At 49.9% G+C, this 23484-nt stretch overlaps 1 protein-coding gene across 1 annotated transcript in view; it reads left to right on the top strand.

Moving 5' to 3' along the window:
• SLIT3 (slit guidance ligand 3) overlaps nucleotides 1-23484 on the top strand; it is a 595338-nt gene that overhangs the window by 500350 nt on the left and 71504 nt on the right. Inside the window, exons 13-16 of the mRNA XM_040444444.1 lie at nucleotides 7031-7174; nucleotides 8328-8491; nucleotides 18383-18533; nucleotides 19502-19576. Coding sequence (XP_040300378.1) covers nucleotides 7031-7174; nucleotides 8328-8491; nucleotides 18383-18533; nucleotides 19502-19576 — 534 coding nt within the window. The remainder of the gene's footprint in view (nucleotides 1-7030; nucleotides 7175-8327; nucleotides 8492-18382; nucleotides 18534-19501; nucleotides 19577-23484) is intronic.

Here is a 23484-nt window from a genome sequence, read left to right as displayed (position 1 = left end):
TCTCCGCTTCCCTCTGCTTGCACCCTGTTCCTACAGTTCTCCTCTGTCCGTGGACTCCAGGGAGGTCCTGTTTTTCAGACAGGCCATCCAATGGCATTGCTACATTTGCAGTTTCCCGTGCATTAGGAATCACCATGACAACTCACAGCCTGTGACCAGCAGTGCAGCCATTATTGGGAGGGAATGGAAGAGTCTTCTTTGTCCCTAGTTGGGTCTGGGATGGTTCCTCTTGTTTCCTCTCCTGAGTGTTGAGCCTGACGTGGCCCAGAGCAAGACTGGGCAGCGTTAGGGTTTCTTGACCTCGTGGCACCAGATATCACCAGGCTTCTCCCCATGTCTGGCCTCAGTAGGTTCCTGAATGTCAAAGTAAATCCCCCATATCATATGGTTATGATGAGAGCATAGTATCTGTGCTAAGGCAAGAGAGTAGGTCTTATTAAAATTAATGTGTAAAAAAAAGTCAGGAGTGGGGCGCCTGGGTGGCGCAGTCGGTTAAGCGTCCGACTTCAACCAGGTCACGATCTCGCGGTCCGTGAGTTCGAGCCCCGCGTCGGGCTCTGGGCTGATGGCTCAGAGCCTGGAGCTTGTTTCCGATTCTGTGTCTCCCTCTCTCTCTGCCCCTCCCCCGTTCATGCTCTGTCTCTCTCTGTCCCAAAAATAAATAAACGTTGAAAAAAAAAAATTAAAAAAAAAAAAAAAGTCAGGAGCACCTGGGTGGCTCAGTCAGTTAAGCGTCTGACTTTGGTTCAGGTCATGATCTCACGGCTTGTGGGTTCAAGCCCCACGTTGGGCTCTGTGCTGACAGCTCAGAGCCTGGAGCCTGCTTGGGATTCTGTGTCTCCCTCTCTCTCTGCTCCTCCACCTCTCTCTCTCTTTCTCTCTCTCTCAAAAATAAATGCATTAAAAAATCTTTTTTAAAAGTTCAGGATGACAGAGGGTTAATTCTGGAGAAATTTTAAAAAAAGAAAAAAGAGGAAGACATTAATGAGAGAGGTTTGACTCTGTGTCCTGCAGCTTAATCAGGGGTCCAAGATGCCTCCCCAGATTGGTGTCCTCACGAATAGTTTATGCCAATGCATAATGGTGGTAAATACTCACAGGGAGAGACCTTTTTCTGAGGAGGAGCAATAGAAAAAATGCCAGGCAGTTATTGGTACCGTCTTTCTCCTCCTCCGTATCTACATCTGAGTATTTATAAAACAAACTGACTCCCCAGCCTTGCGTTAGGAAAAGGAGGCTCCCCCAAGCACCTGCCCCCTTGGCAGGAGCCTGGGCCAGCTTTCCATCTCATGGTCTTTCCTGCAAGGACTTGACTAATTTCCAGGAAGGGGGTCACTACGCTCTCTCTTGGCACCAGTTTTCTGAGCAAAACTTGTACTCTGGAGTTTAGAATATGCTTTTGGCATTTCCAGACAAATACCACTCAAGTAGGAGGGGCAACGTAACTGCTGTCTTCCACAGACCCACGGGCAGGTGTGGAGAGTATAAATACCACCCAGAATGTTAGCTCTGGGCCACTGAATCAACACGTGAATTGCTAGAGTTGCCAAGGTGATTTTAATGCAATTTATCATTAAAGCTGACTCCCAATGTTTGTGTTTTCCGAACCGTGCAGCGAAGGCCTGTGAGCTCTGTGGGAATCTTCACTGAGGAGGAGATGTGGGCAAGAACAGTAGATTTAAAAATGGGGTCTCAGTGGTCTTCTGCCCTGTTGGCCTCTTTAGAGAAAGTGGGTGTGGTAGGGCCTTTTCATTGACGAGGGTGGACCTCATCTCCCTCCTGTGGTTCTTCTCTCTGTATCTCCTGGACCTTGAAGGAAGGAAGCTGCCAGCTGCTCCTGGGTTGAGAGCATCTGGGACCTTTCTGGCCAGGGCAGGCCGGGTCCCCGAGCAGGAGGACTTGAGTCACAAGAGCCCTCCTTAGCCCAGACCCAGGGGGTATTTCACTGCCCCCTCTACAAGCTCCAGCTCTGTGGTTCTCTGTGGCTTATTTCCTGCCTGGCCTTTTCTGAAGGCAATGGTTCTGGAAAGGATTATCTCTTAGCAGCATCGTTATGTTGGTTAGTCAGTGGACTGAGTGCTAATACCTCTTGACATGGAACATATGTGGAAGCTGCACGTGCTCATGGAAGAGGGGTTGGGAGAGGGCCTCGTAGGGCTGACACTTGGAAGTAAATATAGAAGGTGATGTCTGTGCACTCCTGCTGGATGTGCCATTCTCCTTAATCCCCTCTGAAGGGAGCGTGGCTTTTTGTTTTGTTATGTTGTAGAATCGTCACTAGCTTAATGGGAGTGGCCACAGAAAACATACTGCCATCTCCTCCCATCAGCATTGGGTGATTCCCAAGGTCCATTAATGGGCATCAGGGTGGCATAATGAGTGGGAGCAAAGCCCTTGTGCTAAGATAACATGGATCCACTTCTCAAACTGCCACTTACTACTGTGCAACTTTGGTCACCGGTACTCAAGTTTTCTGTGTCCCAGCAGTTTTCTGTGTCATCTGTCTGATGGAGATAACTCTTACTCTCTAGTGGGGACATTCAGTGGGTTAGTGTTTGTAAGGTGGTTGGTGGGTGTTTGATCACACATTATGCTTGTTACATGTTACGTCATGTGGTCCTGCTGTTCATCTGGCCTGTCCATCTCAGCCCTTCTCTCTCCTTTTGCTTATAAGACCTTCAAAAGAGGCTCTTTGGGAGGTGGGTCTGGGAGCAGGTGGCCCCAAAAGATGGCTGGATTTGCTTCTGGGGGAAATATTTATGAGCACAAGATGCCCTCAACCCCCAACTCACTGGATCCAACAAGAGATCAAGCTGAAGGTCTAGTTGGGATGTCAAAGTTTTGGCTTTGAATATCAGGCAGCCTTTCAAATGAGGCAACCTGGTGCGTCTCATCTTGCATGAGGGTTGCTGCTGTCTCTGCTTCATCACTGTCCCCTGATCTGCCCAGGGTAGAGTGAGAATTCAGAGGAGCCACGCATACTGCTCCCAAGTCAGCATGTGGTTAATGATCGCTGAAGGTTGAAATGCTGCTTCGTATGTGTGTGTGTGAGCCCCTCAGTGAAGAACCTTCCACTTTGTGCCAATGGAAGTTTGGTGAGCATCCCAAAAAGCATCCCATCTCCAACAACTTGGTGCCAAGTCCTTCCTAAGAGTTGGCAGGATTCCTGATGGCTCCAGACAACCAAACGGCGAGCAGTCTTCCTGACCCAACCAGACCTCTGCCCACCTGGTGCATTCCATGCCCAGGTGCATTCCAAAGCTAGCAAAAATAACCACTCCCAGAGACCAGGAACATGCTTCACTGGGCATGGAAGAAAGAGTATGGATTCTCTGTGGTGGATAAAAGCTGAGGTCTGGAGTCAGGCTGGTATGTTTCACTTACTGCTTGGTCAAATCTGCCACCACTCGGACCCTCAGTTTCCACACCAGCAAAATGAGGACAATCTGAGTGCTGCTGTGAGGCTGAAATAAAATACTGCGTGGAAAGTGCTTTGGAAAACGCTTGGCACAGGGCTGCACAGAGCCGTGGTCCCTAGAGATGTCACTGCGTTATTAGTATCATTTCAGCAGCTGCACTGCTGTTGTTCCTCAAAGGGAGATGAAATAGGACAGACCCAGCAGCCTTGAGGGGAAAAAGAGGGAAAACCGATCTCTCCAGGGAAAGAGACAGAAGGCCTGTCTTGAGGAGTTCTTATGGAAATGCTGAACCCCATTACAAATAGTTGTTTACTCTCTGTTTGCTCCACACATGTTTTTTCAGTTCCCCTCCAACTCTTGTCCATGTACCAGGTAGCTCAGGGATCCTTTCGTGGAAGACAGATGGAGTTGAGTAGCTGCCAGCCTTGCTCCCAAAGGAGAGAGGACAGAAGGACGGGCTGTTAGATCTTGCCGGTGCTAGGGATCAGTGAGGCTGTCCTCCGCATCTAAATCAGGATAAGCAGCTTAATTTTATCTCTTCCTGCACCTACGTGTCTTGCCTTAGGGAGCCAAGCATCCTGGGAGGGAGGGAGTGACCAAGAGACTGTGCCCTTTTGTATTTCCGCTTGCTCCCTGCTTCATGCACTCTGCGCCTCATGCTGTCTTTGCCTAGTAATTCCGCCAGCCTGGGGTGTTTTGATGCCTTCCATCTTTGAGATAACACCCCATGCTAAGACATCTAGAAGTAGTAGGGAACAAGGAAAAGCATTTGGATCAGAAAAAGAAGCCTCAGTAGTTCTGATGAGTGAGGAGGGTTGCCCCCAGGAGCATGCAGATTGGCTACCCTTTCAAGGCAGGTCAGAGTCACCACTGCTCTCTCCCTGGGGGCTCCCTCTTTGTCCAGGGTCTAGCATTCCCCAGAACTGCAGCTGGGCTCTTTAATCTGCACTAGGGTCTCAGGTATGAGTGCCCACTCAGGCAAGACAGGCGAAGAAGCTGGTGAAAGGCATCGCTAGGGAAGAGTGAGGACTGTGGCAAACAGGGAGCATGGGTCCTGTCGAAAGGGGACAGCCACCCCATAGCTGCCTCCAGTGGACTCCCTGTTGCTAGAATTTCTGAAATTTTTTTTCAAGAGGAAATAGAAATCTGGGGTGTGTGTGTGTGTGTGTGTGAGAGAGAGAGAGAGAGAGAGAGAGAGAGGGAGGGAGGCAGGGAGAGGGAGAGAAATTTCCCAATTTTAAAACACTGGGAGGGTGAATGAACAGATTTGCATGTGGGATGTCACAATATATTGCAGGGAAGATTCTTTCTTCAGGGCATCAGATTGGTACCTCTGATTTGGTCTCTTTACTGAATTGTTCAGTATTTCCTAGCAAAGGGATCCCCTCTTAAGGCCCTGAATATCAAGGTTTGGAATAAATCATTTACCATGCACTTTATTTTCCTTTGTAAACAAGCACACCAAACACCCGTGTGTGAAGGGTCCATTCCTGCCCCATGGGTGCTTAGCCCTGCTAGGTCCCTCCGGCTTTTCTCCCTGTTTCTTTGCTCCTTGGTGTCCTCCTTGGAATGTCCCCAGAATGGATTGACCTTGACTAAAATGCAATCTATAAAGCACAGGACATCCTTGGGGGGGAATGCCACCGGGGGATAGACAGATGGGTGGGGTATATAAGGTGTTCGTAAAGAAAAAAGTGCACCCTCCAGAGACATCAGTTCTCGTAACTACCTCCAGCATGTTCCCTGGAAACGCATGCAACCTTGACCAAGCCACCACATTCTCAGCCTCAGTTCTGTCACCTAAACTTGGGAGGCTGGCTGTACCCATCTGCCTAGGTTACCGTGAGAACAATTGGATGTCAGGAAAGCACTTTGGAAAACAACAAGAGTATTCTAGCTTTTCTCTACTGCAAGGCAGGAGGACATCTGTGTGAACCCTTGGGACCCTGCCCATTATTAGCCAGATTAAACACGCAGCTCTTGTACTTGTCACTGCCACAGCTGCCTGCCTGCACGCAGGCTGCAGGGACCCCACTGGGAGGACGGGCTTCCAGCAAGGGAGAGGTGCTATAGAAGGCTGAGCTCCCAGGGGCAACCCCCCATCACCAACTCAAGTCCCCTAGACCCTGGCATCAGAGCCTGTGGAGGCCAGCCCGTTACGAGTCTCCTGGGCCACTCTCCACGAGAGAAGCTCTGAGCCAGCCTTGAAAGAGAAATGTTAAAAATTTAACATTTTTATTGGTTCGTCTAGTTCTCCTCTCCCCTACGTTTATTGACGAGGGAATGAGAAATGATTTTATACTAGTTAAGAGGGTACAAACAGTTGGTCTAGGATCATAAAGGAAATTCTCAGGACTCAGATTTGCTTGACTTGCCAGCCCCATGCTGGAGAACTCTTCTATAACCCTCATGGCATCACCTACGCTGGACCAGAGTTTCACCTGAAAGGCAGCTTCTTTTGATGCTTTTCTTTTTTTTTTTTTTTTTTTGGTGGAGGGAGGGGTATGCAGATCTAAAACCAGGGAAGACAGGTGCCACCTTAGAGTGTGGTCCCCTGGAGTTGTGTACGGGGTTGGGTATATTTCATAATAAATGCTTGTTGCTGAGCACCAAGAATAAAGGGAATGAAAGTGATGTCATCTGTGACATCAGGGCTTACAGTCATCATAGGTGGGAGGCCAGTGGTAAACAAGGACAAACACCCTGTGATCACAAATGGAGAGAAGTACTATGAAGAAAATAAACTGGAGCTAGGAGAGACAGTCATGGGGGGCTGGGGGTCTTGCTATAGGTGAGGGGATCAGGGCAGGCCTTTCTAGGGAGGTGACATTTAAGCTGATATGTGGGGGAGGAGAAGGAACCACCTTATGAAAGGTGGTAAAGAACGTGTTCAAAGGACCTGGGCCAAAATGCTTATGGGGCGTTTGAGGAACGAAGTGTAGTGAGCAGGGATGCGTGGAGGAGGGGAAAGGGGTAGAGCTTGGGTCACACGGGGCTCCATCCATGTTGCGTGTGTGGGAACACGTGCATGTGTGTCAGAGACAGAGAATGTGTATGTGCACACACCCATGCTTGCCCGTGGATGTATCTTTTCCCGGGAGGATTGGATGACCTATAACTTCCATCACATTTCCAATGGGATCAGTGATTTCACAGAACTCTAAGAAGACTTCTGAATCAAAATTGCCCTTCGTCAGTCAACTAAAGCTTTGAAACAGTTGTGCCAAATGAATTTTTTTTCCCCCATTCCTGGAAGCTCTGTGTTCTAAAGCAGAAAGTCAAGCATGTGTGCTGCCATTTCCAGGCTTCCTCTGAAGGCCTGGGTACCAGGGAAGGCTGCGGGGGATTTCAGTATGTGGCCCAGTATCCTCGGTAGCTGGTGTACAAGTGCCTGGACATGTTTGGAGTTTCGGTGGCTGCGGGAATGCAAGAACCCCCCCGCCCCCCCCCACACACACACACACACTCTAGCGGCAGGGGCCCATGGCTCTCAGGAGAGCATTAGGCTGTCTCTGGAGGAGAGCTCTGAAGCCTGTCTCCTGCATGTTCAGCCCTTGCTCCGTGGGTGACTCCCAGGATCAGTGAGTCACTGGCCTCTCTTGTGCTTGCAGCCTCCTCAATGCCAACAAGATCAACTGCCTGCGAGTGAACACGTTTCAGGACCTGCAGAACCTCAATCTGCTCTCCCTGTATGACAACAAGCTGCAGACCATCAGCAAGGGACTCTTTGCCCCTCTGCAGGCCATCCAGACCCTGTGAGTATGCCCCCTCAAATGCCAGCACACGCGCAGGCAGCCAGTGACCCCAAACACCCAGGCACAGACAGCCCCCAAAATGAAGGCTAGGTGAGCATGTCCCAGAGCATATCTGGAGGCTGCGGTGAGAATGGCCGTAAGCTCACCTGTACTGAGCACCCACCCGGTGCTCGACACTTCGCTGAGCACTTTCCCCGTGTTCAAACCTTTAGATCTCACAGCAACCCTGTGAGGTAGGTGTTGTGAGGATCCCTCATTTCTAGGTGAGCAAACCAATGGGCAGAGAGGTTAAGTAACTTACTCAAAGTTGCACAGCTAGTAAGAAACAGGATCCGAACAGGCTCCCCTGCTCGCTTAACCACTGTACTCTGAGCAGGCCCCATCTCTGCTAATAGCCCGATCCTCCCCACCAACACCCTGCACCACCCTGCAAAATCAACCCTCTGCTACAGGCACTCGGAATTTTTCACCTTCCCTTCAGGAAGCACTTCCTCACTGCAGAGGATCATAAATAACTCCATTAGATAAATAACACCTGAGGACAGATCTCAGCCCATCCCAGGCCTGACCATGAACCTGGGGCTTCTGGATGCCTTCTAAGTCACCTGGCACTCACTGCCCCTAGCCAGAGACAGGCGCCAATAAAGAGCTGAGAACAGCTGCTGCGTGTTGAACACCGACCATGCGCTGAGCGCTGCGCTGGCCCTGTGGAGTTTTCTTATAAGCCGGGCAGAGCCGGACCCACGGTGCTGCCCTGGTGATGATGAGGGTAACAGCAATACCCACTGCTGTATGTGGAACACCCACCATGAGCCAGTCACCCTGCCAGCTGCTTTATGTGCCTGGCGTTGCTGAGCTTAGAGAAATAAAATCCAGGCTGCTGTAAGCACATACCCTGAGCCTGTGACTTTGCCCATCACCGCTGGTGTGGGTCAGAATCGAGGTGAGTGGTGGGTCCTGCCCCAGGTCAGGAGAGCAAGGAGATGGCACCAGCTGATGCCAGCCGCACCTGTGGCCCTCTCTGGCACATAGCAGGCCTCAGGCCCCACCCGCTCTGCGTTCTGCCCGATGAGGAGGGGCCCAGCGCCAGGCGCGGTGGCGGTGGAGAGTGGCACCCCGGGTCACTCCTGATCAATTCTCATCCCTCTCGCAGCCACTTAGCCCAAAACCCATTTGTGTGCGACTGCCACTTGAAGTGGCTGGCCGATTACCTGCAGGACAACCCCATCGAGACGAGCGGGGCCCGCTGCAGCAGCCCACGCCGGCTGGCCAACAAACGCATCAGCCAGATCAAGAGCAAGAAGTTCCGCTGCTCAGGTAATCAGGTTACGGGGCTGGGCCCCACCTTCCGACTCAGTCCTGCAGCCCCGGAGAGGCCAGTAATCCAATCTGGAGGACAGCGAGCGCTGTAATGGCTCCTAGGGAGCATCTTTGCAAATTAAATTGGGAAAATTCAGTTAGTCCTGCAGAAAACCAATTACCTTATGGATTTAAAATAAAACACACACACACACAATAAAAGCATGGGGTGGGGCGGGGGGTGGTGCACAATTTCAGGAGAGACAGAACCCAGGTGGCAGCCTATCTCCAGGGTCAGGTGGAAGCTAGGGGAGGGGCAGCCTTTACACACGTGCCTTTTGGAGGCTACGATTTATTCTTTGAGTCTCCAAAGCGTGCTCCCCAAGTGGCAGATAGGGAAAGAAATGGGTCCCAGGCCAGGCTGCAAGCAGCATGTAATGTTGGGAGGCTCCCATCCCCTCTAAGACCGCCCTCAGACCACAGTTTGTTACAGGTTTCACCGACATTGGCTAGCTGTCTCCTCCACCCTAGACTGGTATAGTCTGTTCATGGAGAAAACAGCAAAGAGTTGTGCTCTCTAGGAAAGCAAAGCCTCAAACCAGTTTCCAAGCTCGTTCTGGAATCCTTCCTCCCTACTGCACCCAGGAAAGACACTGGGGGTGAATGCCAGAGGGGTTCTCAGGTCATCTTGAAAAGAGAAGTAGCTGTCCTTGACCTGATAGCTAGATAAACAGGCAGTTAAAAATGGCGAACATTTGTGCCATTTGCTACTGGAAAAAAATCACCACACTGCCTTGTGCTCCCAATGGTGAGAGATTGATAGTATAATGTGCCGAGATGGGTTGGTGCCAACCATCACAATCTGTGTGTCAGCAAGAGCCCTTCTTCTCCCCTGCCCAAGAGCATCTTATGTAAGCGACTTCTCCCAGGGAGAATGACAGCATGGTCACCGGTCGCTGGGAGAAGACCAGCAGACAGACTTCTGCTCCTTTCATGTTGTTCTTGGCCTCTAAGTCAAATCCTGTAGTCCACGTCTCCCGAGTGATAAACTTTAGCTATGTTATCTTCTTCAATAGAACCTAATACCTCGAGAGGGCTTGGAGATACCACAGGGACTTTGTGGCAAAATGAGGTGTTGGTCCCAATTTGTCTGCCTCAGAATAACAATGTCAGTTTCTTACTTGTGATGAACTCTGTGCTGAGTGCATCTAGTTTGACTTGGTTCTTCCACTAGTCCTGTGAGATCACCCGGAGGAGTCCTCATTCTGCAGCTGAGGGAGCCAGGGACTCAGAGGTAGAGGGCACCCCATGGTCACAGCAAGCAAACAGTGGAGGCAACCCCCAGGTCTGGCTCACTCCTCGACACCACGCAGCATGTAGGAGAGAAGGAGCATTGGGAAAACAGTCCAACTGCTTGGATGACTCTCTTCCTAGTCTATGGTCCTACCCCCACTCCCCAAAACTCTTTCCTTAAGTTCCTTCTTGGGCCAGCAGCATCTCTGGGAGGGAAACCCTCTCCCAGCCCTGGAGTGTCACCTGAGGCACAACCATCCTTCCTCAGGGCCTTTCTCATAATGCACACCTCTTCTTCCCTCTGTCCCCTCTGTTCCTATCCAAGTCTGGGAGTGGGGGGAGCTGACTTAATTAGCTGTAACAAGCAGTTGTGCCCCAGAAGAGGGGGCGATAAGAAGCAGGGGAAGGCAGAGTGCCATTTCCCAGCCCCAACCCCTCAGGCTCACAGGGGACCTGTCAGGAGCTCAAGGATTTGTGTTGATGCCAAGACCATGGGGCCACACAAAACGGGAGGGGGATCGGCCCAGGGTCTGAGGATGGCATCTCCCAGAGACAAAATCTTGGCAGGTGCCTAGGAGTGACTGTGGGCTGGGACTAGGGGTGGCAGGATGAGGGTACAGATGGAATGAAGTAGGAGAAAGACAATAGCAAGCTGACCTAGGGGACAGTAACACATAGTTCTCTTGCTGTGCCACTACCTGCCTACCTTTGCATGGGAGAGATCCTGGCTGCTTTTCCTACGGAGGGCAGGAGTGCTTGGAAATTTTAAAAAGAAACAGAAGCACAGGGTTCTTGGATTGACCCTGTCTAAAAGATTTTTTTTTTTTAAATCAATACTAAGCAGATTATTCCTGTAAAGGTAGGGAACGTCAGAGCTGATGCCTGACAGATAGCATACTATGTGCTATTATTTCATGTAGCTGCAGAGAAGAGAGGTAGAGAGACCTACTGGTGAGTATCAAAGGCCTTGGATTTGACAGACACTGGGGTCCAGGCCCGCCTTGGCTTTAGGGGATACAGAAGCCATAGGTCTAAAGCTTTGTGTTTCCAGGAAGCTCCAGAAGGAGGGTCAGGTGATGCATACTGGAGCTGACAGATAATAACTCTGCATTTTACTTTCCCCTAAAAGCACCCCCATTGCAAAGACAGCTGATGTAATTAGAAGCCAATTTGAGGGCTGCTCCTGCAATGCATAAAGCCCCTCCTTAGGCAGGGCGTCTGGTTCCCAGCTGCCCTGTGTCTGCCTCTATCAGCTGCATCCGCCGCCCTGGGCAGCAGTATCTGGTTAGAGGTGAATGCTGCCAGCTGGGGTAATCTGACCATCAGATTAAGTCCCCCTGAAAAGCCGCCGTCTGGCTGCCTGGGACCCCAAGCCCATCCTCAGGGGAGCACTTGGCAGTTGGAAGATATCTTCCATCACACCTCCTTCCTTTGTGTGTAGCGATCTGTTGGCAAGAAGAAATTCACAGTGAAAAGTACAGAGGGTGATGACACAATATGAGAAAAGATGGCCAATAGCAAGATACTGCTCAGGTCATCACAGAGTTTTAGAGAACTCAGAATTCACACAGTCCCTGCTAGAAATGAAGAAATTGAGGCCTACACAGCAGGAAAGTACTGTCTGAGGTTATAGAGTAGGATTTTCAAGATGAGATCTGAAACCCAGGACATTCAATGTGCTGCGAAGATTTTCTCTCTTGTCCCTCCTTTTTGTTGTTGTTGTTGAGGGAAATCAAAGAGAAGGATTAAAGGCTTGGGGGCAGGGGCACGAAAGGGATGGATTTTTCCTGCTCTGGTACCAAGGCCCTGATCCAACTTGAATGTGAAATCCCAACAACCAGGGTGTTACAGAGCCCTGCATGTCCAGACATCAGAGCAGAGTTGAGACTAGAGTACAACGGCCACTCTAGCTGGTCAGATGGGAGGGCTTTGAAAGAGGTCAGACCTGGGGCTGTGGAGTGACCTTGACTCACTGGTCAACCATTGCAGATAACCTATGCACTGTCAAGATGCTGTGACCATCTCGCCCCAAAAACACATTGCAGGGGAACAGTGACTCCGTTCCTCCTGTCAGAGGCCAAGAGCAGGGAGGATCCCAGTCACCTGGCCCTGACTTCTGGTCTGTTCAAGAAGTACGTATCTCCTCTCAGTGGCTTGGGAGGAAGTTCGTACAAACTGTCGCTGATCTGTTGCAGATAGGGACATGGAGGCTGGACGCCCTCACCTGGGCCCATGGCACCCAGAAAGTTTGGTTGTTGGTCCCTCCACCCACTGCCATGATTCACAACCATGGAGGAAATCTGCCATCAGGAAGGACCCTAGAGTCTGGTGTCTTCCCCCTTTCCTTCCTTCTCTTAGTCTGAAAGAGACTACTCATCGTGATGGGAACTGGTCACTGTCCTCAGACAGTTGTGGCTGTAGGTTTCCCAGTCCCAAATGCGGGGCCCCATTGGCTCTCCCATCTTTCTCCTTGGCTAGGGATGTGTATTTTCTTTCGATACCGTACCCCCCACCCCCCGCCTTCTCCATTACCTGTTGAGTCGTCTGGAATGAATGTCTGTCAGCCAGAGGGTTTCTGGGGGTCCTTGAAGGATACTGAGGAAATTTCTGAGGTATGGAATATGAAAGGGGCTTTTCCTAAAGAAGAGCATTGCAGCTTCGTTAGGCCACTGGGAGTTGTGGCTTGTCTCTTCATGCAAGGGGCTGGGGGAACAGACGGTTATGGATCCACTGTGCTGTGGGGATGGGCCCCAGGACGCAGAGTGTGCAGAAGCTGCTTCTGCTAAGTGTGATGTCTTGGCAGATCAGTGGTACGATCGAGCGGGATTTAGAGGTTCTGTTCAGGCCCGTGATATGACCTGAGACATCTGCGGTCATAACCCATTGTGCCCTGATTCTCCTGAGCAGGGGTGTCCAGTAGTCTCCCGCCCAATCTCCTCCCTTTCCCCTGTGACTGCCCCAGGGCGGGGTCCAAGGGCGGTGGGGCTCCTGTCTTCAGAAGTGTTCCTGTGGAACCCTGCTCCTGGTACTAATCACGCTCCGTGGGGGCCTGCTCCGGCTTCCGCTTCTCCACGCTGCTTCCTCTGAGCGCTCCTGTCCTCTCTCTGACGCTGCTTCCTGACCTTGATTCTGACCAGTCGCCGCGGGGCTTTCCTTTGTGCTTGATCTAACCATGTGGTGGAACGATGGAAACGGAACATGGTTCTGTCAAGCACCGCGGAAAGCTCCGCGCTCTCCTGCAGCATGGCCCGCCGCCACCGCCGCCACCGCTGGACATCTTCTCTGCTCTGGAGCACCGCAGCCCGCCATCTGCCAGACCCACCTCTCCTGGTCTAGCCTCACAGAGGGCGGGGGGCGGGAGCCTCGGAGGATCCGCAGAGACCTCCACCTCCAGGTAGCGGATACGGGCTGAAATGGGTTTGGAGGAGCACACTGGGGACAAGCTAAGATCTAGAACCACATCTCCTACCCCAGATGGAGGCATCACCCCCTCCCCCAGGCTACTCTGGATGCCGGCCAAGGGGTAAAGTAGCTAGGCTGAAGCTCAGAAACCACTGTTTTTCTTCTGTTCAAAGAGAACAGGTACACCCAAGGCCTGTGCCCCATCATTTCATGGAAAAGTCCCAGTGCAAGGTCATCTTCCCAAGTGGTAGCTAACCCAAAGGTCAAAATGCTTTGTGACCTACTCCCTCTCCTCTATCTTTACCAGAAGCATCAGGGATAAATGTGAGCATGAGAATTAGTGAGAGTGGCATGAGTCTGAGACTTTGGATTTAACTCACACCTCCTCCTGGACCCAACCCCCACTCCTCATGACTACATTGGCCCTGGTCCCCATGCAGCCTAAAGTCCAGGCTGTTATCTTGACCTTCCGGGAACAGTTAACATGTGGCCCAAGAGCTGGGCTCCTCACATGGAGCTAGTCCAATGCCACACAAGGGCTGTGCAGAGATCTGCTATCTCTGATAATCAAGAGAGGGATCTTGGCAACCCCCGTTCTGTTTGTTTCTTAGTAAATCCTAGGCTCAGTGTAACTAGAAGATTGTGGTTTTGGTTCATGCCATGAAGTCTGTGTCCCACCCCAAATGAGAGAAAGCCATGCTGGGAACCAAATCCTGGCATAGGCCTGTAAGCCAGCTCTGGCCTCTCATGGTAACATGTGACTTGACTGTCTCCTCTCCCTCAGGTCACCCCTCAGAGCCAGGGCCCAGCCGTTGCTGAGTAACAGAGTCCTGTTGGCCTTTCTGAATGCTTTTACCATTTACTGAGTGCTTACTCTAGGTCAGGTGCTGAACTATTTCGATCATTACCTTGTTTTAATTTTTACAACAACATTATAAGTCCCATTTCACAGATGAGGATATCAAGTCAGAGAGGTTAACTAACTTGCCCAGGCTCAGATGGCTGCTCTTTCCAGCTATAATACTCACCCTTCCTAGCTACGGACAGTCTCATCGCCTTGAATTAGAAAATGAAAAAGAATGATAAGATTGACTTGAATGGATAGGGAGTTGAAAAACATTTTAACACTCCCCCTCAAGCTTGCTTCTGTTAATGGAAAAAAAGTTGAGTAAGCACGTGAGCAAGCAGTGCTGTTTGAATGGCTCCTCCTTCCAGCATGGATATACCAAGATCCATTTGGTACACAACAAATCCCTGATCCTGGAGCAGTCCCCTATCCTGAACAGAGGGGGCATTCTGAGTGCCTTGGCACTGCCCCCACCATGACAGGGGCCAGGCCTCTGGTCCACAATGGCACCTTCACGGGCACCTCCCTGGTTCTGCAGCAGCAGGCTTGTGACCAGGCAGTGCCCAGCTGCAGGCCATGGGCATTTCCCTCTGGTTTCAGGCAGATGGCTGCATTCATAATAGACTGTGATGGGGATAGCTTACGAGGACAGCTGTCTGCCCAACTGACCACCAAACTCCTGGTAAAACCGTTGACATTTTCTAGTCACTGGTATCTAGTCCCCCAGCCTTTGCCCATGAGTGGATAACTGTGTGCCTGGCAATGTTCTCTTGATTCCATTCCTTACTTACAACCCTTTGCTTGTCCACGTGGCTCTCTCTTCAAGCTGACGATCTCCCCCCCAATTCCTCTTTCTGCTCCTTTCCTCCTTTCATCCCACCCACGTTAAGGATATTGGAGGTAGAAGAGGAGAGCTCTGGACACACGTGCATTGGCAGGGCCATGGTCATCAGATAACAGTGAATCTGTGACTTTCATTCGACAAACTGGTTGCCCAAAGAATGACACAAATCCAGACTGCTAAGGACAGCAGCCATCCTGGGCCCAGCACTGACCTCTGCAGCCAAGCCCATCCACAGAGTGGGAGCTGTGGCTCCCTACCTGCCCCAATCCCATGACCATCCAGAGGTTAAGTACATGCTGTCCTGGGAAGTGGCCACAGGGCAGGGATTCGTAATAAAATCGCATTGCTATGGATTTCCACCCCCTGGTCTATTAAAGCTCTCTGTGATCATGTACCAAGTGTCGTTGTTCTGAGCTGCCCGCGTAGAGGGAGGAGGGCTACAGGGGCAGGAACAGGCGAAATGCCAGATGACATCAGCTCTCCCATGACCCATTTCAGCCGGGGCTTTGTTTTATGGTCCTTCTTCAAGTCCTCCGAGATCTCTGCTGTCTGAACTCTCCCCAAAGAGAAGAAGCAGCGGCCTCTTCAGTTACTCCCCTCCTCCTAAGTATTTCTGGCAGTGACAAATATGCATTGAGATTGAAATTGACTTTTAAAGCTCTGGAAAAGTTAAAAATACTTTTGGGTAGTTATGAGCATTAGGCATAACAAATGGCTCCGAGAAACCCAGGGTAGTTTCGGTAATGAAATATGAAGTGATGGGGGTGGCATTTCAGGCTGCCTCTGACTGGGGAAGGAACTCTTTGGGTTACGTGCAAACGCCGTTATTAACATTTCTGGCTGCCACTCAAATAAAATATCACACTCCGACCCCCTCATTACTACAAACCAGGGCAATAACAAAAACAGCAGGGGGGGGATGCTGGAAAGAACATATTAGTCCATTGAATCTAATTGCAAAATCATTTCATTAAAATGGGTCAGCGGTTCCATCGCAGAGGTCCACCAGTTATAATCTAACTATACTACAGAGAGCGATTCCTGCTAACTACAGACGCTCTCACCTTGATTAAAACAAAAACGCATTTAATCGGCGGCAGTCCCCGGCCACATCCCAGCCAGGGTACATCTTCAAGCTCATCGTGTTGAAGAGCAGCACACTGTGCTCCCTCCTGTCTTTCAGAGGCATTTGATCAGTGCCCAGTTTCCTCCACTTTGCAGGGATTCCATTGTAGACACCTTCTGAAAGAAAAATACATGCATATGTCCAAAATGCCCCTTCACGCCGTCACCGTGTAGAACCACTGGCAGGGAGCAAGAGAAGATTGTCATTTAGCAGGGTTTGCAAGATGAAATTCATCCAGGACACAGCATGCTGATGTGTCTGGAGGAAGATGGCCCAGGTCAGAGTTATTCAGTGGGAGGGATGCTGGCAAGCCAAGGGCAAGAGATTTGCATAATGCATTGGATTAGGAAGCAGCCCAGATAACTGCGGGGATATGTGCTCAGATTGTGCTCACACAAGCCTGGGAGTGGAAGGGTGGGATGAAGGAGGGGGACAAGGAGGGAGCAGAGGGAAAGGTCCAGGCCTCTGTCTTAAGTAGAAGACACTTCAGAATCAGAGACTTCATTCCCAGTCAGGAATTGGCATAGGTTGATAAGGTGACGGGGAAGAAACCAAGAGCATGGAAGATGTCTGCTTCCTGCCTCCCATAGCCCTCTGCAGGAAAATGCCAATCAATCTACCTCTGCCAAGTTGGACTCTATGATCAGTTCTAGAAGGACTGGAATAAAGGTTTTGTCAAAATGCACATCTGCAGGAAAGCATAGTATTAATCACACAAGCCTTGGCTTCAGCCTGACTGGGTTCATCCCTCTGTCATATTATCAATTGACCTGAGAGCCTCAGTTTTCTCTTCTATAAAATGGAGTCACAGTGATCTCGAGAGTGTTGCAGGGATCAAATGGGCTCACCCATTTGAAGTTTGATGAATAGTGCCTCGTTCATGGTCTGTGCTCCATAAATGTCAGCTATTATCACTAGCTACACTGATATTTTAATGGCCTCTGATATGCCAAATATTCCACTAAGTTCTTGAAAACAATAGTAGTAGAATCATAAATATTTATACGATTCTTTACCCTTCCCCAGAGACTCTTCACTGCCTCGCTCTTCCTTGCATTTTCACGACCACCCCTGTGAGATAGGGGCAAGTACTAGATTCCCATTTTACATGTGGACAGACTGAGGCTAGTGAGTGCCAGAGCCTGGACAAACCCACTACTGCTAAAACTTCTGAGCTGCTGGTGCCCCACGTTGCCCCTAATGCAGATAAGATCACCAAGGTCTGTCTCAACCAGTTAAGCGCTCCAGTGATGTCCATGTTCTCTGAAACACTTTCAGAAATACTTACAGGACAACTGATATGCTATTACACCTCGGGCAAACATGGACCAAGCCCATGTTTTGTACCTAGCATGGTGCTAATGAAACGTTGGCCCCTGCCAACTAGCTGGTGGCTGGTAGGAGAGCCAGGGTTTCCCCAGTCACCTCCGCTGTGATTGCTGGTCTCACGAGGTTTGCCCAGGTACCAAGCAAGGGATTATTTCCAATCAATAAAGCAGTACCCCTGGACATCTTGTGAGACATCACTTATTGATACTGTTGCCATTACTGTGTGACCTCAGGAGAAAGTCAACGTCAAAAAAATAAATCTTAGTTCCAGCTAAGAACTGGCCTTTCACTGTGGTTGAACAGAGCTTATTCTCAAAAGATCGGGCAAATCATTCGGACCCTCACAAGAGCTGTGCTTGTCTTGACAGTTTTTAAATGTTAATTTATTACTACTGTGTTTTTAAAGAGGATCATCAGGCAACTCTGAGCCAAATTCCCGAGTGTTAGGGCAGTGGGCTTCAAATCCCCAGGTCCCCAACCCTCGTTATTGTCTTCAATGCTGAAATCTAGTGTCAATAGTCATTGACCACCATATGCTGGGCCTCCTTTATTGTTCCCTTACTTGCTTGAAGATAATTGAGTGTGAATCCCCCTCCCTTACCTCATCCTCGCCCTGACAGCCCTCATCAAAACCCCATCAGAATCTCTTCATTTGGACTTTCATGGACATTTAGACAGTCCACAGATGATGGGCATCATGGACTCAGTACTCCCCACCCCAAATTATAGGACAAATTCTGCACACATGCACCTAAGAGCATTTCTCTGAGGAGAACATAAGTTTGCATCAGCTTCTCAAAAAGGTCCGTGACCCACCAAAGCTTAAGAGCCCACAGAGCTTGAGCCTGGTTTCCCAGAGGACTGAAATCATGAATGACAAAGACCAAATGGAAAGTGGGGATCTGGGGTAGAGAGGGCACCAGCAAGGTGGCCACGCATGAAGGCAATGCTGTCACTGGGCCCTCCCCACCACCACCCCACCACATGCCTCCCCATCCCCCTGCCAACAACCTCAGCTGGGCCAGGAGCCCCGGTGGTCCTGACGCCCCCCTCTTTGGCCCCGCCTAGGCTCAGAGGATTACCGCAGCAGGTTCAGCAGCGAGTGCTTCATGGACCTTGTCTGCCCCGAGAAGTGCCGCTGTGAGGGCACCATTGTGGACTGCTCCAACCAGAAGCTGGCCCGCATCCCAAGCCACCTCCCTGAATACGTCACTGATCTGTAAGTACTACCTGGGCTGGAACTCCCTACATGTCCCCACACCCATTCACCCTGAACCAGCCCAAGCAGGGTCCTCTGGAAGCAGCCCCCTCCCGGCTCAGTCACATGGGCACTCCGTGGCTGTCCTCTGCATCCTTGGCACAGGATAGACACCTAGGCATCCCCTCCCCGCTCCCCAGGAATAGCTTCCTCAAACATAAAGACAGTCCATTCGTTATACAAATATTTTCTGAACACCCTCCGTGAGCCAGGCACTGTGCTAGGCCCATCAGCCTCCACAATGAACAAAGCAGATGGTCCCCCCAGTTCCTTACTAAGCTTACAATATAATAGAAAGATGGCTATAAGTAATTGTCAAAAGCGAGAAAACACTAAAATGATTAGATCTATCTGAGCCTCCAATTATCCATGCTAATAAAAGGATGTGTTGGTTGGTCCACAAATGGAAGAGCTAAAAAGCTACAGCATGGTCGGGGTGAGGGCACAGCATGTGCGGAACCAACACACCTGGGTCTGAGTCTGGTCTTCTCCAAGTTTCCTCACATCAAGCATGTTGCTTCTCAGGTCTGAGTGTCCGATTCTTAGCTATAAAATGGAAGTGATGGTGCCTACCTCCTAGGGGGGTTAAGAGGATCAAGTAAGAGAATGCAAAGCACAGAATTCATATTGAACCATGCATGGCATGGGCAAACCCAGCATAAATGATGGTGGTCTTCATTATTAGTGTTGTTAGTGTGAGGGTTCTCTTTGACTTTACACATCCCAGGGGCACACAGTGAGGCAGCGCCTTTCGGCCCCTCCTTCTCTCTGACTTTTCCCCAGCTCCGCTGACCTCAGCTGAGTGTGAGGTCCTGGTGGCAATTCAGCTCAAGCCATGGGGGAGCTGTGGGAGGGTCCCACGGAGGGCAGCAAAGGAGGTGCCCCATCCTCAGCTCTCCCACTACCTTGTCTGCTTATTTCCCATGCAGGCGACTGAACGACAATGACATATCTGTCCTAGAGGCCACTGGGATCTTCAAGAAGTTGCCCAACCTGCGGAAAATGTAAGTCAGCCTCGGGAACTTAGCAGCAGCCTCCAGGCCCTGGCCAGGGTCTGTGCTGCAGACTACAGCCGTGTGCCAAGGCATTGGTAGCCCCCTCACCTCTGCTCCAGCCCTTCTCAGCCTCCTCCTGACCCCACACTGGGCATGTATTTAGAAGTAGGACAGGAAGGCACAGCCATACAGAGACAGACCAAAATGAAACTTCACTGTTTTTACATTGTCAGTTATTCTGCAGATCATGCATTCTACAGAATCCCTAAGTCTCCAGGTCCCCTCTGTTCATCCTGATCCCCCACACCCAACACCTACCCCAAGGAGGGTTAAGAGGGACTCAGGTAAGGTCCAGCAATGGAACTCAGAGGTCTAGGGTGCACATCACTTCGTACTTTTTACAAGGTGACAGGTGAAAGGTCTGTTTCTAGATGGCCTCTAGAGGCTTCTGCATTAGACCTTGGAACAGAAACACCAGATGTCTTGTATGCCGAGCTGCAGTCTCGGTGTCCCCGGGCCTGAGTGGAGCCTGACATCAGGCAAAGGGTCCACGTGCTTACGCTGGCTTCTCCAATGCCATGGCTGCCTGTCCTCATAACCCTCTCCCTGCCTGGGAGTTTGGGCCAGACAAGAATAATGTGGCTGAGCTAAGGGAGTATTTGTCCCGGGCCAGGGGCCACATTCCCTGCCTCATGCACATCATCTCATGAAGTCCTTATATACCTGCCTGCTGCTGCTTCACACTCCTTTGTGTGGCTGAAGAGGCTGGCAGGGCTCAAAGAGGTTTTATGACTTGTCTGAGACCACACAGCCAATAAATGTCAGAGTTGGCACTCATACGTGGGTTCATCTGTCATCGCACTAGTGTGCAGGTGGGCTCGCTTCCCTTCATCCTCCCTTCCCACGTGCCCTAGCAGAGGAACCAGCACACATGGGGACTCTCTACCATCTAACTCCCTTCTCCTTGGCCCCTCTCCCTACTCTCACCCCAGAGTCCACATCTCCTGGCCCCAGAGTTGGGTTTGCCTGTGGAACAAAGGAAATACAATTAAGCCTCATTACTCACAAATCCCATATTTGCTAATTGGCTTACTCACTGAAACTTATTTGTAATCTCGAAATCAATACAGTGCTTTCATACTCATTTGTAGACATGGACGGAACAGCAAAAAACTTTGAGCCCCCTACATGTTCTCAGCTGAAATCAAAAATGGCCACACATGCTCTGATTTCTTGTTGTGGCTCTCGGACTGTAAATAGGTGTCCTTTTCACAGTATATTTGGTGCCACATCCTTTCACATGTTTATGCTTTTTGTCAGTGATTTTGCTATTTAAAGGGCCCTAGTTTTAGATCTTTGCATAGTGCTGAAGGGCTATCTAGCCTTCCTAAGCACAAGAAGGCTGTGATGTGCCTTATGGAGAAAATGCGTGTTACATAGCTTTGTTCAGACATGAGTTATAGGGCTGTAGGCTGTGAGTACAATGTAAATAAATCAGCGGTGTATATTAAAATAAGGTGTCTTTAAGCAGAAACACATATCAAACAATGTTATGTATTGATCAGCTGATGAAAATGTTGTGACCAGAGATTCACAGGAACCTAACCCTGTATTTCCCCTAGGAGCAATGGTTCAGCATTCCCTAATTCATTTTTCCCCGGTGACTTTATAGAATATAGCCACCATGAATAATGGGAACTGACTGTAACCCTTAATTTTTGTATTGTTCTTCAGTCTTCCCCCCTATCAGTCCCCTGCAGGCAAAGAGGAGAAAGACCTTCCCCTGCCCTGTGCAGTACCCTCCTCCTTCCCTCCCTGCCCACGGCCACCACCTTGCCCATGGCCTGGCAACTGCTCTGTAACTGGGAGCAGTAGCACTCTGAAGGGACAGATGAGAGAGGGACACATGTGGGTCCTGGTGAGGATTGTGGCTGCCTGTGTGTCAAGCTTCAGAGGCCAAGCATAGTACATCACCCATCACCTGCAAGGAAATGCCCTTTTGAATTCAAACTTGAGAAAGGTGTGCTTTTTTAAACCTCAAAACAGAAACTTCCATGTATATGGAGATAAGGCAGGTATTAAACTGAGTAAGGCTAGCCAAGTACATATCTGCACAGTAAACAGGATCAAGTAGTATTTGCTTCCATAAAGAAATATTATGCCCACACACACCATGTTCAGTGGAGCTCACGCACTTTGAGTCGATCTTTCATCTTCCCATTTGTAACAGGGATGGGAGAACAGAGAACCATTTCTGTGCACCAAGAAAACAATAGCACAAACACAATGATAAGTGGCAACCAACTCCCAGCATCCATATCCAAGCAACAAGAGAGTAGTGGGGACTGTGACAAAACACAGACCCAGTTCTCGCCCAAGGAGGCACCGGTTGCTTGGCTTGTCCCAGTATTTGCCTTGCTGGAATGAAGGTCAGGGTTGCCAGATAATCCCTTCAGCAGCCAGAAATCCATGTGTGGGGAAAGAACAGACCTGTGTTTCTTCCGAGTTCAGCTCTGTCCCTCTCCTGCTGTGTGACCCTAGGAGTGTCCTTAGCCTTGCTGAGCCTTAGTTATATTATTTACATAATAGGCATAAATCTGCCTTCCTTGTAAGTTATGATGAGGATCAGAAATAAGTATGGGAGCGCCTGGGTGGCTCAGTCGGCTAAGGGGCCATCTCTTGATTTCAGCTCAAGTCATGATCCCAGGGTTCATGAGATTGAACCCCATGCTCAGCGAGAGCTGAGAATACCTGCTGGTATTCTCTCCCCCTTTGCCCCTTCCACACTCATATTCACTCTCTCTAAAAATAGATAAATAAACATTTTTTTAAAAATAAATAGGGGTGCCTGGGTGGCTCAGTCAGTTAAGCATCTGACTCTTGTTTTTGGCTTGGGTCATGATCTCGGGGGTTTGTGGGTTTGGGTCCTGCTGTCAGCACAGAGCCTATTTAGGATTCTGTCTCTCCCTCTCTCTGCCTCTCCCCCGCTCACACTGTCTTTGTCTCTCTCAAATAAAATAAAATAAAATAAAATAAAATAAAATAAAATAGAATAAAATAAAATAACTTAAATAAAACAGGAGTTGCAAATTCAAATACTTTCAGGACCCAGGAAGTAGCACAAATGTGGAAAGGAGCTGGGTACAGGGCAGTGTTAATAATAACAATAATAATAGCTAGCCATTAATGGTTACTAAACACTGTACTCTGCCCCAGACTGTACTGATACTAATCCATTTAACTCCCACCAAGAGAACCAAAAAAGCTTTGAGATTGTTTCCTTTTACAAATAAGGAAGCTGAAACATACAAAGCACCTTACCCAAGGTTAAAACTCAAGCAGCAAGGGCATCTGGGTGGCTCAGTCAGTTGAGCATCCAACACTTGATTTCAGCTCGGGTCATGATCTCATGGTTCATGAGATCAAGCCCGTGAGATTGAGCCCTGTGTCTGGTTCCGTGCTGACAGTGCAGATCCAGCCTGGGATTCTATCTCCCTCTCTCTCTGCCCCTCCCCCCACCCGTGCTAGTGCTCTCTTTCAAATAAACATTTAAAAACAAAAACAAAAACTGAAGCTGCAACACCAGCAGTGGTAACAGTGGGGAATGCATGCGTCTCTGAAGGCCGTAAATGCATGTGTGCACATGTATGTGTGCATAAATGCATATGCATAGTGCTAGCCAACCAAGCAAATGACCCGTGGAGCAGATCTGGTCCCAAAGACCACCGGCTACAACGAGTTATTTAAAATAATGTGACGGCAACTCTTTTTGTTAAGGCCCTTAAACTGGGACCCATCACCAGCCCTATATCCCTTAGAGGTTGTGGCTCTCAACTGGATCAGAGTAAGGTTAAAGCCAGCAGTGCCTGTGCCCGAGTCGGCCAAGCTCCCCTAAGGACTGTGGGGTTACACTCTCG

The sequence above is a fragment of the Herpailurus yagouaroundi genome, unplaced genomic scaffold, assembly GCF_014898765.1.
Source record: "Herpailurus yagouaroundi ecotype Mexico unplaced genomic scaffold, PumYag 29, whole genome shotgun sequence".
NCBI lineage: Eukaryota > Metazoa > Chordata > Mammalia > Carnivora > Felidae > Herpailurus > Herpailurus yagouaroundi.
Note: the sequence above shows the minus strand (reverse complement) of the source record. Positions and strands in the feature narration are given on the sequence as shown.